This window comes from Colobus angolensis, unplaced genomic scaffold, assembly GCF_000951035.1.
Source record: "Colobus angolensis palliatus isolate OR3802 unplaced genomic scaffold, Cang.pa_1.0 Scaffold79, whole genome shotgun sequence".
Lineage (NCBI taxonomy): Eukaryota > Metazoa > Chordata > Mammalia > Primates > Cercopithecidae > Colobus > Colobus angolensis.
Window position 1 is genome coordinate 2,573,144 of NW_012121709.1, and position 15,269 is coordinate 2,588,412.

General features: G+C 51.6%; 1 protein-coding gene and 1 long non-coding RNA gene across 4 annotated transcripts in view; one reads left to right on the forward strand and one right to left on the reverse strand.

Annotated features, from left to right (window-relative positions):
* Positions 1–7,941, reverse strand: part of TBX5 (T-box 5) — a 54,851-nt gene extending 46,910 nt beyond the window's left edge. Inside the window, exons 1-3 of one of the 3 annotated variants that reach the window (XM_011928698.1) lie at positions 7,313–7,941; positions 3,247–3,431; positions 1,336–1,430 (exon numbers count right to left, since the gene is read on the reverse strand). In XM_011928698.1, the coding sequence (XP_011784088.1) occupies positions 1,336–1,430; positions 3,247–3,393 (242 nt within the window). In that variant the 5' untranslated portion in view covers positions 3,394–3,431; positions 7,313–7,941. Of the gene's footprint in view, positions 1–1,335; positions 1,431–3,246; positions 3,432–5,125; positions 5,672–7,312 lie in introns of those variants that run through there. The other 2 variants (XM_011928697.1, XM_011928700.1) reach the window with 2 other exon arrangements.
* Positions 7,942–8,251: 310 nt separating this feature from the next.
* LOC105502285 lies at positions 8,252–12,294 on the forward strand. Its single transcript, XR_001000313.1, has 2 exons — positions 8,252–8,505; positions 8,974–12,294. It is a non-coding gene; the product is annotated as an uncharacterized LOC105502285 (long non-coding RNA).
* The last annotated feature ends 2,975 nt before the right edge of the window (positions 12,295–15,269 follow it).

Genomic DNA, 15,269 nt, shown 5'->3' on the forward strand with positions numbered 1-15,269 from the left:
TGGCCTGGGGGGAAAAGACAAGTTGGCAGATCTGGGCTCACTTGGCGATGACGGGAAGGGTCGGATGGAGGCCTCTCCCTCCGAGCCCCGGAGCCAAAGCCTCGCGGTGTTTATCAGCCTGAGCTAGTGCGCCCGGAGGCGGAGGCGCAGAAGACTTCGCAGGCCTTTTATAGTTAAACCCTCACAACTCTGGCTGGGGGAAAGGGGGACTCGGCCGTGTCTTTCCTTCCTGGGGGACTAGGAAGAGGACTGCAGTTCGTTGGTGTAAACAGTACGCGCCTCCTAGTTCACTCAAGGCTTGGGCCGAGCGGGGAGCAGACTTTGTTTAATTTTAAATAATAATAAATGTCACTGTTGTCAGTTTATTGAGGGAGGCTTCGGCTGGAGAACGGGGGCGGGGGGGGGGCGTCTGGAAAGGCGGCTCCACCCTCCCCCTTCACACACTCGGTGGCTTGGGCCTACCGGTCGCCTGCTCCACACGCCTGCTCGGGACATCCTCTGGCTTTTTGCTTTGCGGGACGCGGAAGACCAGTACAGCATGGAAAGGGATGTGGCCAGGACGTCCCCAGACCTGGGCGCGCGCGCACACACACACACTCACACACTGACATACAGAGCTGCACCACCCTCCCTCCTTCTCCCCCAGAAGTCTAGCACTTCTAGCTAAAACTCTGCGAGCTTTTAAGGGGAACTCCGGGGCGAGTGTCTTGGCGAAGCTGCTGTGTTTATCGGTGTCTGTATATAGAGCCCGGCCGAGCCCCGGTTCAGTTTCAAAGGCTTCGCCAGCTTTCTATAAACAATGAAAGAGGTAGCGAATACATTCAACGATTCAGAGTTTGACAATCGGGTGGGACCCTGGAACCACTCCAAGGTCAGGGAGGGTGGGAATGAGTGTGGAAGTAAAGAAAAAGTCCAAGACCCCTGAAACCTAAAGACCTTCTAGACTCTGTCTTCTTTGGGTCTCTGTTTTCTGTTTTTTCCTTTCCCTCGTCTCTCTTTCCTTCATTAGGAATCCAGATAGCACGGCCTCCCAAGCTCTTTATTCTTTCTATATGTGAGGTGGGAGAAATGCCCAGTTTCCGGACTTGAACTTTTGGAGTATTTCCTCCATCCCAGGAGAGATCAATGGAGGAATCTCCCTGTGCCTCTCTAACCAGGATCTATCTTTCTCTCTTTCTCTCTATCTCTTCCCGCCTCCTCCTTTATTCTCTTCTTTCTCTGTGTTCCCTCTCCTATTGCCCCTTTCCTTCCCTGTTCTCTTCCAAGCCACCTTTTCTTCTTCACCTCTCCCACAATTTCTCCTCGTCCCTCTCTCTACACAACTAACCATCTCACCTTCCAGCTTTGGTTATGATCATTTCCGTGCCCACTTCGTGGAATTTCAGCCACAGTTCTCTTTCATGGAGAAACACTTTGATTCCCTCCATGCCCTGCAAGAAGGAGAAAAAAGTCACACTGACAAGCCCTGGTGGTAGTGGGCATTCCTTCCCCAAACTCCCCCAAAACACAGAGACTGCTCCTCCTTCCCACTGGAGCCTGTGGTCTCAGAGGGTAAAAAGTGACCTCAGCCTACTGCAGAATTATCTGGAGCACCCAATAGCCTCTGCCCAGGGATCCCTATGTAGGCTGAGTCCCTGAGGTTTGCACCAACCACTTGAACCCACAGTGCTGTATTGTCTCCTTCTAATGACACCAGCACAAGGCTATGGAATGATCACCCACCATCAGGGTGCTTCGGAATGTCACTGAGGAGGACCAGAATAAGCAAAAACCAACCAAACAAACCAAGAAAAACCAGATCCAATTTCAATCCACTTCACCTGAGATACAGGGAAATGAAAACAAAAACAAAAACAAACAAAAAACCTAACCTAGAAAAACTAGAAACCTAATGCAGAAAACCACTCAGAATATTCTTATGTAGCTGCTCAGATGCCCACACACCAAACATACAGATGTACAAATACTTGCTTATTCTTGGCCATGGGGGTACAAAAATGAACATATATGAATTTTTAAACTTAAAAATGCTTATATTACCATATGTTCTCACAGTCCAGAATGAAAATTAATCCTAAATATCTATATTAACAAACCCTCCAGGCTCTCCCTGCAAGTAGCTCCATCCACATCCAGCTATTTTGATTATAGGGCAGGCCTGATGCCATTTCACATTTTGGCTTTCAGCTAAAACTACATTTATAGAACCGATGCAAATATAAACATATATACACATATATACATATGTGCACACACACACATACACACACAAACTCTTCATTTTGGAATAATTTGCAACAGTTTAAAAGTGGGTTTGCTTTTCCTTAAAAGAAAAAAAAAATCTGTAAGTTTCCTAAACTGTGTTCACGCTCTGCTTCTCTACAAATATACACACGTTTTCCCGAAACTTAAAGGCCAAAGAAAGAAACCGGGAAAACCCAGGAAGGACATCGAAATCCCAAGGTAGGGTTTTAGCTATGGGCAAGTGTCTCTTCTGGTCGTCACCCCGTTTCATACCGCCGTGACACCTTATTTAAAAATCACCGGATCTACTGAGGGGCCTACTTGAACGCCCAGTGCCTCCCGGGTTTGGGGCGCAGAGCGCAAGGTGAGGCTCCTCCCTCTGCCCGGGCCCAGGTGGTAGCCTGGCGAACCCGAGGCTCCTGGTGCCCTCCCGGCAGAGCCCTGTGCGCTCCCAGCGGCCGGTGATGGCGTGCCAGCCAGCCAGGCCCCGACCGCAAGACAAATGGTGGGGCGCGCGGGTCTAGGCGGCGGCGCGGAGGAGGCAGGAGGAGGCAGGAGAAGGCGAAGGCTACGGGAGATCAGAAGAGGGGTCAAGCCATCGCTCATGCCGTCCTGAAGCGGCCGCTGACCTGGCCCTTATTAAGATGCTGAGGGCCGATTCTACACGTAGTGCAGCGGGAAAGGAATTATCTAGACCATTGTTAGCTGACCCCAAACAGCCGGATAATTGAGATTTGTCGAACAATTTAAGTAGATTTGAAAAATCCTTTGTAAAGATAACCGTCACAATAAAGTGGATGACAATACTCTAGTATTTGAGGAGACAGGACAGAGAAGGTGGAACTGAGTGGGAATTAAAAGGAAAGGGGATGATTACAGTCGGTGGGTTTGTTTTGCTTTTTATTTTTGTTTTTGTTCTGTCCCCGCAAGAGGAGCCGAACAGGGAAGCCAGACTCTGACTTCGATCTCTGCAAAGGGACCCGAAGCGCGAGGTCTCCTTACCTGCTGGGTGAAGGCGGCCTGTGGGGACGACGGAGACTTGCTGGGGGCCCCGAGCGCGCTCTCGGGTTTCGAATCGCAGGGCAGGTCTTTTGCGTCAGGCTCCAGAGGCGTGTGCGCCAGGCCAAAGCCCTCGTCTGCGTCGGCCATGGTGCGCCCGGGGCCCTGTGCCCGCGCAAGGTTCTGCTCTGAGGACAAGAAGCAGGGGAAGATGGGGGTGGGGAAGAGAGAGAGAGAACGAGAGAAAGGTTGGAGAGCACAGTTCTAGTGACAGGAGGGAGCGGTTTGGCCCCCAGTTTCCAGCTACCAGCACCTCCGTTCCCAGCTAAAGGAGACTGCAGAAGGCCCTAGAATTATTACTATTACTAGTATTCCTAGTATTATTACTATTACTTTATGACCAAGCACAACCTCTTGCAAAAGACCCGCGTCAGACCCGGAGGAGGCAGGCCCGCATCTCCCCTGCGCAGGCTCTCCGTGATAAGCAAGCTGCCCGTCAAATTTGTCTGGACTTCTGGAAGAGCCAATAAAGATAAGGCGTGGGTATTTTTGGAAGCCACTGGGTAGGAACCAAAAACAAAACAAAACAAAAACCCAGTGTCCTTTAGAGAATCTCTTTCTTCGCCAAATTACAAGATGCCGTCGGAACTCTTTTTATTAAACCTCACAAGAGGAATAGTTTCCTGCGGCAGGCAAATATGTGTGAAGTAACCCGCCTCTTGCAAAAACAAAAACACAGGAGCGGGGAACGTTATGCAGATTGAGACTAGGTTCAAATGAGAATTCACATACATCTTTTACCATTTACAGGCCTAACATTAAAAGTCCTTTAAAATTAAAAGTCCTTTTCTTTACCCCAGCCTTAAGTAAGATTCGTTGAAAGGTAAAAAAAATAGCCAAACAGAAGACTGTATGAAGAAAGCCACCGTGCAGCGGTTCTGAGGGAGGCTCCTCACTGGGTGTCCGCCACCAGCGCTCTGCAGCCGGGTCGGGGATGGCGGGCATTTTGTGGAGTGACCAGGCTGAAGGGGGTTTCTCTGAACTTCAGCCAGGCCTGGCTTGCTAAAACTGCAGGCCCAGGCTCAGGACTGGCGAGGACAAAGTCATTATCGGATAAGTCCTAGGCTGGAGGCATTGAATCTGCGGCCCGGGTCACCGCAATGAACAGAACGGCCAGGATTTGCACGCGTACGAGGTTAGAATACACAAAATAACAGCCGCAGAGCTGTTCAAGCCCAATGAGCCTGTCTCCTGCTCTCCGATCTCCTTCCAACCTCCTCTATACTCAAGTAGGAATTCCTCCTAAAACGGAAAGACTTTCGGAAGCGGGCACAAGCCAAGGTTCCCCAAAACCTTAGCAGCTGCTTAAGCAAGGGACCAGATCCCATTCTGATCTGCACTGGCCAGAGATCTAGAAATGGGGCCGAGGAGAAGGACAGCTTCTGAGGCCTGACTCGCAAGCAGCTTTCTTCGCCTCGTTCACGGGGCTTCAGGGAGGCGGCGACTGGAGCCCCGCAGCCTACTCACAACAAAAGAAAGCAAGGCTGGCGCTCCCACACGCGCTCCCATTCACTGCCGGCCGCGGGGAGAATCCTACCCCGCGTCCTCGCTAGCGTCCCGGGCAGCTCTGGGCTGGCGGAGACGAACAAGATGCGGTTTGACAGAACCAGGCCGTGCTTCCTGCAAACCTCAATGCCGCTCCGCCAGCCGCGGCGGCCTCCCGGACTCCATTCTCCGCGGAGCTCCGAGTCGCGCAAAATCTCTGCAAGCTGCGCTCTGCAGAAGGCAAAGCCAGGCTGGAATCCGCCATTCCCGCAGCCCCAGCCGACTGGGCCGACTAGCTCCCTCCTGAGCCTCCTGGGCCATCTGCCGGGACGGTTACCTCTCTCGGTGAAGCCGGTGCATTCACAACATCCTCTGCTGCTCCTAGCAGGGAAGCCGGCGGCGAGGCGGGGGTGCAGGCATGGTGGCTCCGGGGTTTATGCGGAGTTTACTGCGTACCCAGAATAGCGGCTACTGCTGCCTACTAGGGCACACCTACCGCTGGAGCCTCCGCGGCGACTGCCCCCCTCCAACACACACCTCCTCCGCTGTGCGCTTGCTCTCGCTAAATACTTCCAAGTTGCCAAGCGCCAAAGAACACAAAATAGCCTCCAAGAGCACCGGCAACCATATAATCTCAGTGCCCCGCTCCTCCCTTACACCCCCAGGGAGGGAAAGTTGGGAGCCCAGTGAATGGTCGAAGTCCTTTCTGGGCGCAGCTTTCAGGATTGAAGTTCCCGAATTCGAGGTAAGAGTCAGTCTCTCTCTCTCTCTCTTTCTCTCTTTCTTTCTCTCTCTCTCTCTGAAATACAAGCCAACTCAGCTGCGCACAGTGACGTTGGGTTGCCTCAATGCTCACAAAGTACTGAAATCGCCTATCCAACTAGATCCCACTGCACTCTGCCGCCCTCCCCCTTCTCTCTCCCTCCCACCCTCCGGTCCTCCCTTCCCCCCCACAACTTTTCCACTAGATTTCCCGAACACTCAAATCACAAAACGACTCTCAACCCAGACCTGCAATAACTCCCTCCTCTCTACCCCTTTCCCAACCTCCATCCATCTCTGCTTCTCTGAGCAAGCGGTGGCTGCAAAAACTCCTGCACAAATCATTTCAAACTCGGTCAGCTTCTAACCGGGAAGTAATCTCAATGACGCTGGCGGTGCAGAGAACCGAGTCTGGACGCACACACACAAACACACCCCGGGCCTCCGCAGCCTTGCAGACATTCTCTCCAACGCTGACCTCGAGAAGGAGAGCTGCCTGACCCCGCCTGGCCGGCGCTCGCCTTCCTGACATCTCCCCTCCACCCCCTACTCATCACCCCTACTCTCAATGACTCTAGGGTGAAGGCAGGGTGAAGGTGCATTGGGATGGGGGCCGAGATCAAAGATGCCAAGAAATCGCTGCGGGCCCCCACCCCCACCCAGTGGGGCCACCAGACCTCCCCTGCTCCAGGTGTACACAAGGCAGCGCCCAGTTTTATTAAAATAATCAAACAGTCACTGGGGACTGGGGAGGGTTTTCATCTCCACTGGTCTCCTCTCCTTGCCCTTTCCCTCTCTGAAATGTATTTTTTTTTTTTTTAGGGTGAGTTGAAGAGGTCAATAAAAGCATAAACACAGTCAGTAGGTCTCAGTCTGAGCAGACCCAGATTGGGACACCGAATATGGATGCTTGGAGTAAATGTCAGGAGTCCTGTTCTGTTTCCCATCCTTACCTCCTGTACCCCCATCGTCCTGATTTTTCTAGGGTTCTGATAAGAGACTTGGGCCTTCAAGTCAAGGTCTGGAGAAAGGGATGGAGGGAGGAGAAACGCCCGAGATCAGCAGTTGTGTAACCCTCTGTGACTGCTCTGCTAAAATCCCAGGCCAGGCCACTGCTGCAAAATGCCAAAGTGGAGAATCTCCAACCCTAAATGTGGGGCAACCAGGAAGAAAACCAACCCTCCTTTGCTATGGTGCTCACTCCGCCTTCCAGGTTTGTTTGCAAACAGATTTTTGCCCAGGCGTTTTATTTATTTGTGAAAACACCCTCACCCTCCAAGTCAGCTTGGAGGCCTTTGGGCTTGCTAATAAGGCCACGCTAGGTCGAAGACACAAAAAACAAACATGGTATCGGAAGGAGGCTGAACCACTACATCTCCGGTAGAGGGAAAGGGAAATCCAGAAAGACCTCCCCAATCCCTTTAAGTTCTCAGAGATTTGGGGATAACATTGATTCCCATAAATAATCTCCAGGCCCCTCCAGAGAGGAAAAATCTAGACTCTCCCAGGTAATAGCCTAGCCAGATTTGCTTAGTTCATTGAGCACAGATGGTCTGGGCCACCAAGCAAAATAGGGATTTTCAAACCTTTCGAGAGAATCCATTCTTGCCAGGTGACACACGAAGCCATTCTTATTTTGTTCATGAAAAGTAGTAGCACAGCGAGGGAAGATTCAGCAAGATCAAGACGGGGTGAAAAGCCAAGGAGGGCCAAGTGCAAAGAGAAACCTATTTCCCCCCTTAGTCCTCGGGGCGAAACTCACCTCCAACTATCCCACCTCTTCTTTGTAGCGCAAAAGCCAGGAGTGTGCCTCGCTGGAGAGGAGGGCTCAGGTGAAGACTTTGAAAAGGACCCCCAAAAGAGACCTCTTTAAGCCAGGTCTTCTTCCAACGTCTGTCAAGAAGAGCACGTACCTCCCAGCTCAAAGTTGGTTTGTGGTCTCCGACAAATTAAATATTACTGTTTATTACCAGGCATACCCCAATAAAATAAAGAGGCAACCAGGCGATAGCGACTATCTCACCAGCCGCTGCACCTATAGGACTTGGAGACGTCACGAGTCACGCAACCGGCCCGCGCTCTGTCACGCTTGGCTGGGGGGCAGCGGCGGGAGGTTAATTTCTCTCCGTCTTCGCATATCAGCGCCGGGTCTGCGCAGCCACAAGTCCCGGACGTCTCAGCCCCGGGAGTAAATAAAGACATAAACCAACCCGGCTTTCTCCGGAGAAATGAGGGTGACGAACCTAAGACACAAACAGAGCCAAGATCGACTTTCTTAAGAAGGGGGAGAGGAGGGAACTCTTCACGAAGGGAGGTGGGAGTCCACCTCAGACCTCTATTGGAAGGAAATCGAGTTGTTCCGGGGGACAGAGATCTCTTGCATAAGGGATGGGATCCTTATTATTTAAAAAAAAAAAAAAAAATTCCCCGCGGAGGAGCTCTTGGCAAATGAGTATCGAGGCGCCGCTCTAGCTGGTTAGGCTGGGATGCGATAACTGAGTGCCCTCTTGCAGACTTGCACAGAAATAATTACTGGGTTGTCGTGGAGGGGACACGAGACCGAGGGAGTTCTCCGTAATGTGTCTTGCTGAGAGAAAGGTCCAAGAATGCAATTCGTCCCAGAGTGGCCCGGCAGGGGCGGGGTGCGAGTGGGTGGTGGAGTAGGGGTGGGAGTGGAGAGAGGTGATTTCCGTAGAGAATAATTACAGCACCAGGGCCCGCCGAGGCACGAGGCACTCTATTTTGTCTTGTAATCACGACGACTATTATTTTTAGTCCGATCAATGAGCATAACTTCTGAGCAGTCCAGCGGTGGATGCGCGCAAACTTTTGCGCACCGCTGGAAACCCACTAGATTCAGTTGCAGAACGTATCGCGTGGACGCCCCTGGTGGCGCCGAGAGAAGAGCTAGGCCTGCCCAGCACAGAGCCGGAGAGCGTCGGGTCTTCCGGAAGGGTAAGTTCCCCGTCAAGGGGTCCCGAGGGAGCCGGACGTCTGAATCTGGGCTTGTCCCCAGCTTCGGGGTTCGATCCTGAGTTTTGCGCGTCCCTAACCCCCAGGGCTTTCCGAAGCATGGCCTGGCTCCAGGCCCGTTCCGCTCGGGACTGGAACGGCAGCAAAATGTGCAGGAAGGCAGTCGGCCGGCAGAGCTGCTGCGGGAGCCAAGGTCAGGCCCGTGGGGAGAGCGGGCAGCTTCCAGCGCTGGCCACGAGCTCCCAAGCCAGCTGGGCCGCAGACCCCTTTGCTTCCAGAGAGCACAACCCGTGTCCTTTCTCTCGGCCAGGCTGCAGTGGCTGCCCCGAGCTTCGCTTTCGTTTCCCAAGTTGTTAATAACGATATTTCCCCAAATCCGAGGCTCCTTCGATGCAGTGTTTGCTCCCAGATGCCAAGAACGCAACTCGAAATCCTTCTCCCAAACCCTAGTTCGATGAGATGAGTTCCTATTTGACCTCTGAGCCGAGGCGGGCCGGAAACCGAGGCCTAGGCCCCGCCGGGGCTGCGAGGGAAAGGCGAAACTCCGAGCGTAGCGACTTTTCCGTGTGGTTCCTTTCTCTGGCATCCCGGACCGCGGGCCTTGCAGCCACCTGGACCGGCATTCAAAGGTTTCTACAAGTCCAGCTTCACAGACTGGCTTTCCCAGACGCTCCGGAGCCCGCACCACGAACAGAATAAACGAGAGACGAGAGATCGCAACTAGGTTTGAGAATCCTCGTTCTTTCCCCTAATCGTTTGAGCAGTAAACTCCGGAGCCGGCTACAGCGCACATCCTCCCTTCCTCCTTTCGGAGAACTGTCGCTTTCCCGAACCTGCTCCCAGCTGGGTTTTCTCCCAAAGTGTATTTTTCTCATTTTGCAAAATTCCTGCCCTGATTTTAATAATGCAACAGGACAGCAGAGGTTCCTCTTTAAAAAGTCAAAACCCAAACCAAAGGGGCCGGTTGCTGTTGATATTTTTTTTCTTCACTTGCTCCTTCCGTTTTTAAGAAAGACACATCCAAAACTACCCATTGTTTTCCTCTCAAAAAAGAACTCACTTTAAAATGCATCCCCGTCTATATCTCTCCCCGTATGTCCCCACCTGACCCGGTGGCAACTTGGGGATGTGGGGTGGTGAAAAACAGAAGTGTGGACGGGGCTGGGAAAATGAATAAGAATTATAACAGTATAAATGATGACAAAACTAAACTTTGACCAACTCAGTTTGCAAAAGAAAGGGTTGGTCTAAGGGTGAGACGTTCCCTGGTTTCTCAAGAGGGTCGCTTTCCCTCTCACCCAGTTGAATCTGGCTCTGTTATATTTTTTCCAGGAACACAGTATGTCTCTTCCCAATGTTTTATTCGGTTTCTGGTTTCCCCACTTCTGACCGGAAGTATGCGGGAAGAATACTGGCTGTTATTATTATGATTGTTGAGTATCCAATACTCTCCTCCAATATTTCCACCAAGAATTATTATTGCTACTCTTCTCATTCATGTTAGTGTTGCTTCGTGTGCTTTTGATAATGATTGTCCTCGTTACTCTCCAAGTTTTCTGTTGTTGTTGTCGTTGTTGGGTTTTGCTTTGTTTTTGCTTTTTGTTTTTCCTGTTCAGGGTAATGAAATGAGAACTAGAAGAGGGGATATAATTTCGAGGCCCAGCTGAGAAGGATCCCAATGCTAAAAATTTACACACTTCAAAGAGCAGAAAGGTGGAAGCGAGCGTTGCTTGGACACAAGGATGCCACTGTCTTATCTCCTCCAATTTGGGAGGTGCCCAGCCTAGAAAGGTGAGGGTCCCAGCTGGGAGACCATGGAGTCCCTCCAGGGTCACACTGAGCCTGAGAACTCCAACCATCCTGTAGGTCAAAACCCACTGATAGGTCTCCCAAAATGTCTGGGGTAGGGGGAAGAAACATACGGCATTCCAGGTCTGTAACCGTGTAAGAGAGAGACTCGGACTGATATGTCTAGGTCTAGGGTGAAGGTGGGGGGCCTGTCTGGATATCTTCTACCTCAGTTGAAGGGCTCCTTGGAAACCTGGGAGCGCACTGCTCTCTGGGACTCTGGAAAGACAAATTTTCTTTGGCAAACGGAACAGTGTCGCGCTGTCGACAGAGCAGACTATTTTTCTTGTTCCCTCACAAGGTGGGGGTAGGGGGAAAGAAAAGGAAGCCAGAAAGAAAGGGAAATTAAATCCACACGTGTTAAGCTCGCTCAAAGGGCCAGAGTTAAAACCAGAGATGAAACTTCAACTCCAGTTCTGGCTGCCTGCGGGCCTCTTTCCAGCCAGCCAGGCCTCACAGAGCAAGGCATCCCCACCGGAGAGAATTCGATCTGATGTTTCATAAAGTGCTTTATTCAAGGAGAATGGGTGTGGGTCTGTCTCCAAGTCTATGCTGCAGAAATCCAGAATTTGTAGCGGCAAAGAAAACAAAGGAGATAGCAATTGTAATAATAATGGCCCTCTTTACGAAAACTCATCCTGATATCCTCCAAATCAACCCAACAATTCAGGCAATATTCAAGCAATGACCATTAAATCATCCAGGTCATTGATTTACAAAATTCCTAAGGTCTGATCAGGCTTTCAGACTTGGGCCTAGCTGGGTCAAGAGAACCTGAAATGCTGTTGTGTTGATTCTGAAATCGCCAGTTTAATCAGGACAAATCTCTACATCCTTCATGCCACTCTTTTGGGGAGAGATTTTCTTGAGAGAGGACACGACAGGTCTCAGCTACAGAGCTCTGGTATACATGGGAGGGAGTGGAGGCGGCCACCCCGCCTGGAACTGTGAGTGAAAACTCTAGTAATGACCTTGAAGAGGTGAAGGAAGGTGGGTGGGGGTGTGGGTGATGAGGGAGGCCAAACCCCAGTCTGGAAGGATCTGTCACTGAAACAATTGCTTGGTCGAGACCTCTAATTTTTCTTCCTCTCCAGCTAGTCTCCTATGGTGCTGGGTTTCTGGCCTTTGGTGACATCCCAACAGAAGGGTCCAGAAGCAGGGACCCCAGACACCTTGCTCCCTCTCCCAAATCACACCCAAAACATACTGGGGTGAAACAACTGACAGAGGCTCTCTGTGGCGAACAACTGACCAAAGTCGCCAGTGGAAAAGTTCCTGATAATTATTTCCGCAAGGACCCTGAATTTCCTGGTCACCATGGCAACCTGGAAGTCCCACCGAATGCGTTCAACAATGGGGTACCCCGAGGACATTCGCGCAATTGACTGCACAGTCTGAGGCCTGAAAAGCATTTCTGCCCTTCATTCTTGACTTTCTGGAGCCTCCTTAGTGGTTCAACAGAGCAGAGATTTTTAAAAACTGCACCCTTTTTTAAACAGGAAAGAAAATTGAGGTTTAGTACCAGGTGGGTTCAGGTCTTGAGCAAAATCCCCGTCTTTGAATTCAGAATGCTTACCCCAGAGCCGATCATGTAGAGCCTATGGTGTATCTTAATCGAAACCCGTGGCCCAAACATCTCAGCCAGGAACCCGGGATTTTAGGTGTCACTTAATCTCTTCACATCTGTTAACTACACCTATCTGCATAGGAGGCTCCCCACATCAGTCCAGGCAACCTTTTTATTTGCCTGGGGCCGTTTCTCCTAAATGGAAGGAGAAAAGCCTGAGCATTAGAAATTGTGACATTTAATGTCTGTAAGGGCTAATGGAGTGAAAAGAATACATTATTCTCCTTTTCTTTTTAGAAAAAAATTTCAATTGTGGATGTAATTGAAATAATATTAAAATAACATTTCTGATTGCACTGCTTTCTTCTTGAATGTGTATCAGACGGGAGGGGGAAGTGGCTCTTTTCATTTTGGGGTGGACAGTGGATAATACAAGCTGATTTTCTTGTGCCCAGCTCGGAGGCACTGAGCCTGCAGGGTTTGGGAGCAATGCAGGCAGCCAGGAGAGAAAGGCAGAGAGAAGGCGTCCAGGCCTCGGAGGTCTTTGGCGGTGGGATAGGAGCAACTCCTCCTCTGGGTCCTCTCTCAGCTTTGTTCCATTCTGCTGCCAACCCCATCTTTCTCCCGACTACTCAGGAAAGACAAAATTTAACTTCTCTCCCCCTATTTCTGATGGGACATCTAATGTCCCTCAAAGCCGCTGGCTGGCTCTGTAGTGCCTCCACCCATTCCTTTCCCTTCTGAGAGCCCAGGCAGCCTACAGAGGTTCTCATTTCTAACCCAAGGCCTCTTGTTTCCTTCCCTCCCCAGCATTTTGCATTAATATTTTCAGAAGAGTCCTACTTGTGTCTACACAGCCACCAAGAGAGCATTGTGGGTATTTTAGGCTCACAAATCTGTTCGCATTTGAGGTGCAATAATAGCTAACATTTATGGCAGGCCAGGAAACAGCCATTGTAACCTGGTTTTGCTCACACAGTTAGCTCTGAATTGCTCTATGAGAAGGGAGATCAATTCTCTTCAACCTTACAGAAGAGGTTTCTGGCGGTCTGGCCACCACCCCACTCTGGTGGGATTCGAACCCATCAGAAGGAAGGGTTCGTCTGTCAAGGCAGGAAGGGGAACAGGGAGTGGTCTGTTGGATTGGGGGAGTGCAGAGGGCACTTTTTCAGCATCGAAAAGCACATTTAGTTGAAAACCGGTAGGGGGGACGGTGGGGAATTGCTCCTTCTGTCACGGAATGAAGGCTCAAATCATTTCTGATGTCTCACTCTTTTCTCTGAGGAAGCAGAGGCCCCAGAAGAGAGCCTGGGGGCAAACAGCCCAGATTCACTGGCATTAAGCAAGATGGGAGGGAGGACGGAAAGATGCTGATGTTCTCCTTTCCAAACCTCACTGTTCTATTCCCAAGTCCTGGCCCACATTCATCATAGCCTCAAGGCCAGTACACACTGTCCCCTGGCTTTGAGGGAGGAAGATGGGTGGGTGGGATGGAGCCGGGGAGAGATGTGCCCGGCTCCATTTTCTTTTTTTTAACAAATAATTAGGCTCTGAAAGGGTGAGGACTTGCTCGAAGTCACACAGCCCCTGCTGGAAATGCTCCTTCCCTTTACCTACTCTCCCACGCTTTCAGGTAGGGCGTTTAAGGGATTCCCAGCAGTTCCCGAGTATACGTGGAGGCTGCGCCCGGCGTGCTCAAGCGGCTGTGGGCTCAGTCTGCGGAGGACGCCCCGGCGAAGTGTGGAGTTCGCAGCTCGACGCGGCCGAGCCTCTCTGTTCCAGACCTTCCCCTCCCAGGCACTGCGTTCTCCGGCCGGGGACAGCACGCGCCAGGCGCAGCCCTTCTCCTATCTTCGCTCTGCGGCTGTCCCTGGGGCCGGAGGAGTCCTGCCGCCTCAAGGCCCCAGTGGTGACAAGAAAGTCCCAGACCTCATAGGGGCTCCAGACTCGGCACCCGGAGGGACCTGCCGCTGGCACCGCTCCTGCAGCCTCCCCAGGCGCTCCCTTCGCTTCCCGGTGTTTCAGGCTCTTTCCACCGCCTGTGTGCTCTGGGCGCAGCGCTGGCTGCCACACTTGCAAGTTAGGAAGAAAATGACTTCTTTAGAAGGTGGGGGACTCTGAGATCCAAACCCCTCGAGTAGCGCCTCAAAGGGAGGTGCAAGGGATCCCCACTCTCTCACTTCCCTCCCTTGGGTTCCCTCCACCCTCCTTCACCTGTTTCCTCCCTGCTTCGGAGTCATTCCTCTAGTGCCTGAGTCTTTCCACCTCCACGCAGAAAACATCCCCTCTGAGGCACCCTCAGGTGATCCTGCCTCATCTCCAGGATCCTCGGCTACCCCCCAGCCCAAGCCACCCCTATTCTAGCAGACACCAGGTTCAACGTTTGGGGTTCCTCCCAGATTTCTCAGCCTGCCCTGCTCACTAGCAACGGCTCCCACAAGAGCCCCGCGTCCTGGTTCCTGGTCCCCATGGGTGAGTCTTGATGAGTGCCCAGGACCCAGGAGACTGAATTTTAAAGACAAGGGCCAGTCCTATAGCATTCCTGCCCATGCTCCCAATCTCCATCTTTTAACAAAACCAGAGGGTCCAGGCTGCCCGGCTGGAGAGGTGAGCTTGTGTGTCTGCTTTCTGTGTGGCTGAATATGGCTTTGTCCTGGAGTCTTTCTATAGGACTGTGTCATTTGAGAGGAAGCTGTATGTGTCTCTGTGATGTTGTGTTGTTGTGTGTGTCTGTGTCATTACATGTGCTGCCTTGAGAGGGGGCATTTCGAAAATAGTTACCTATGTACTTTTTCTGTGGACCTCCCTATGTGAAAACACCTGTGAGCCTGTGGAACATGGGGTCTTGTGCATGTGTGTGTGGTGGGAGTTTGTGTGAGCCTGTGTGTCACTGTGGAAGGCAGTGTGTGTGAGTGTGTGTGTGTGTGTGTGTGTGTGTGTGTGTGTTTAGAGGGTGGGGCAGCCACCGCCCAAACATCACCTCGGGTCAGATGGTTTTCTGGGCTCATAACTTAATGCTCAGTGCCCCCCCTCTTTTATTGGCCACTTTTATGATTATTATTTTTACCGGCAGCTCCAAGCAAGGCCTGTGGGCCTGGGCCTCCTGGAAGGCAATCACTGTTCTGCCATTCAGCCTGGGAGGCCAAAGGGGCTGTCTGCAGCAGCCTGGGCCACCCGAGTCTATATTTGGAAGCAAATTCCACAGCCACTTCCTGGGAACTGGGAAAAAGGTGCCTGGGAATTGGAGAGGACAGTGTTGTCAGTGCAACTCTGTCCCTGTCCCTGAGCGCTCAGGGGAAGCCCCCACACCCTTAGCAGGTTGGAAATATCA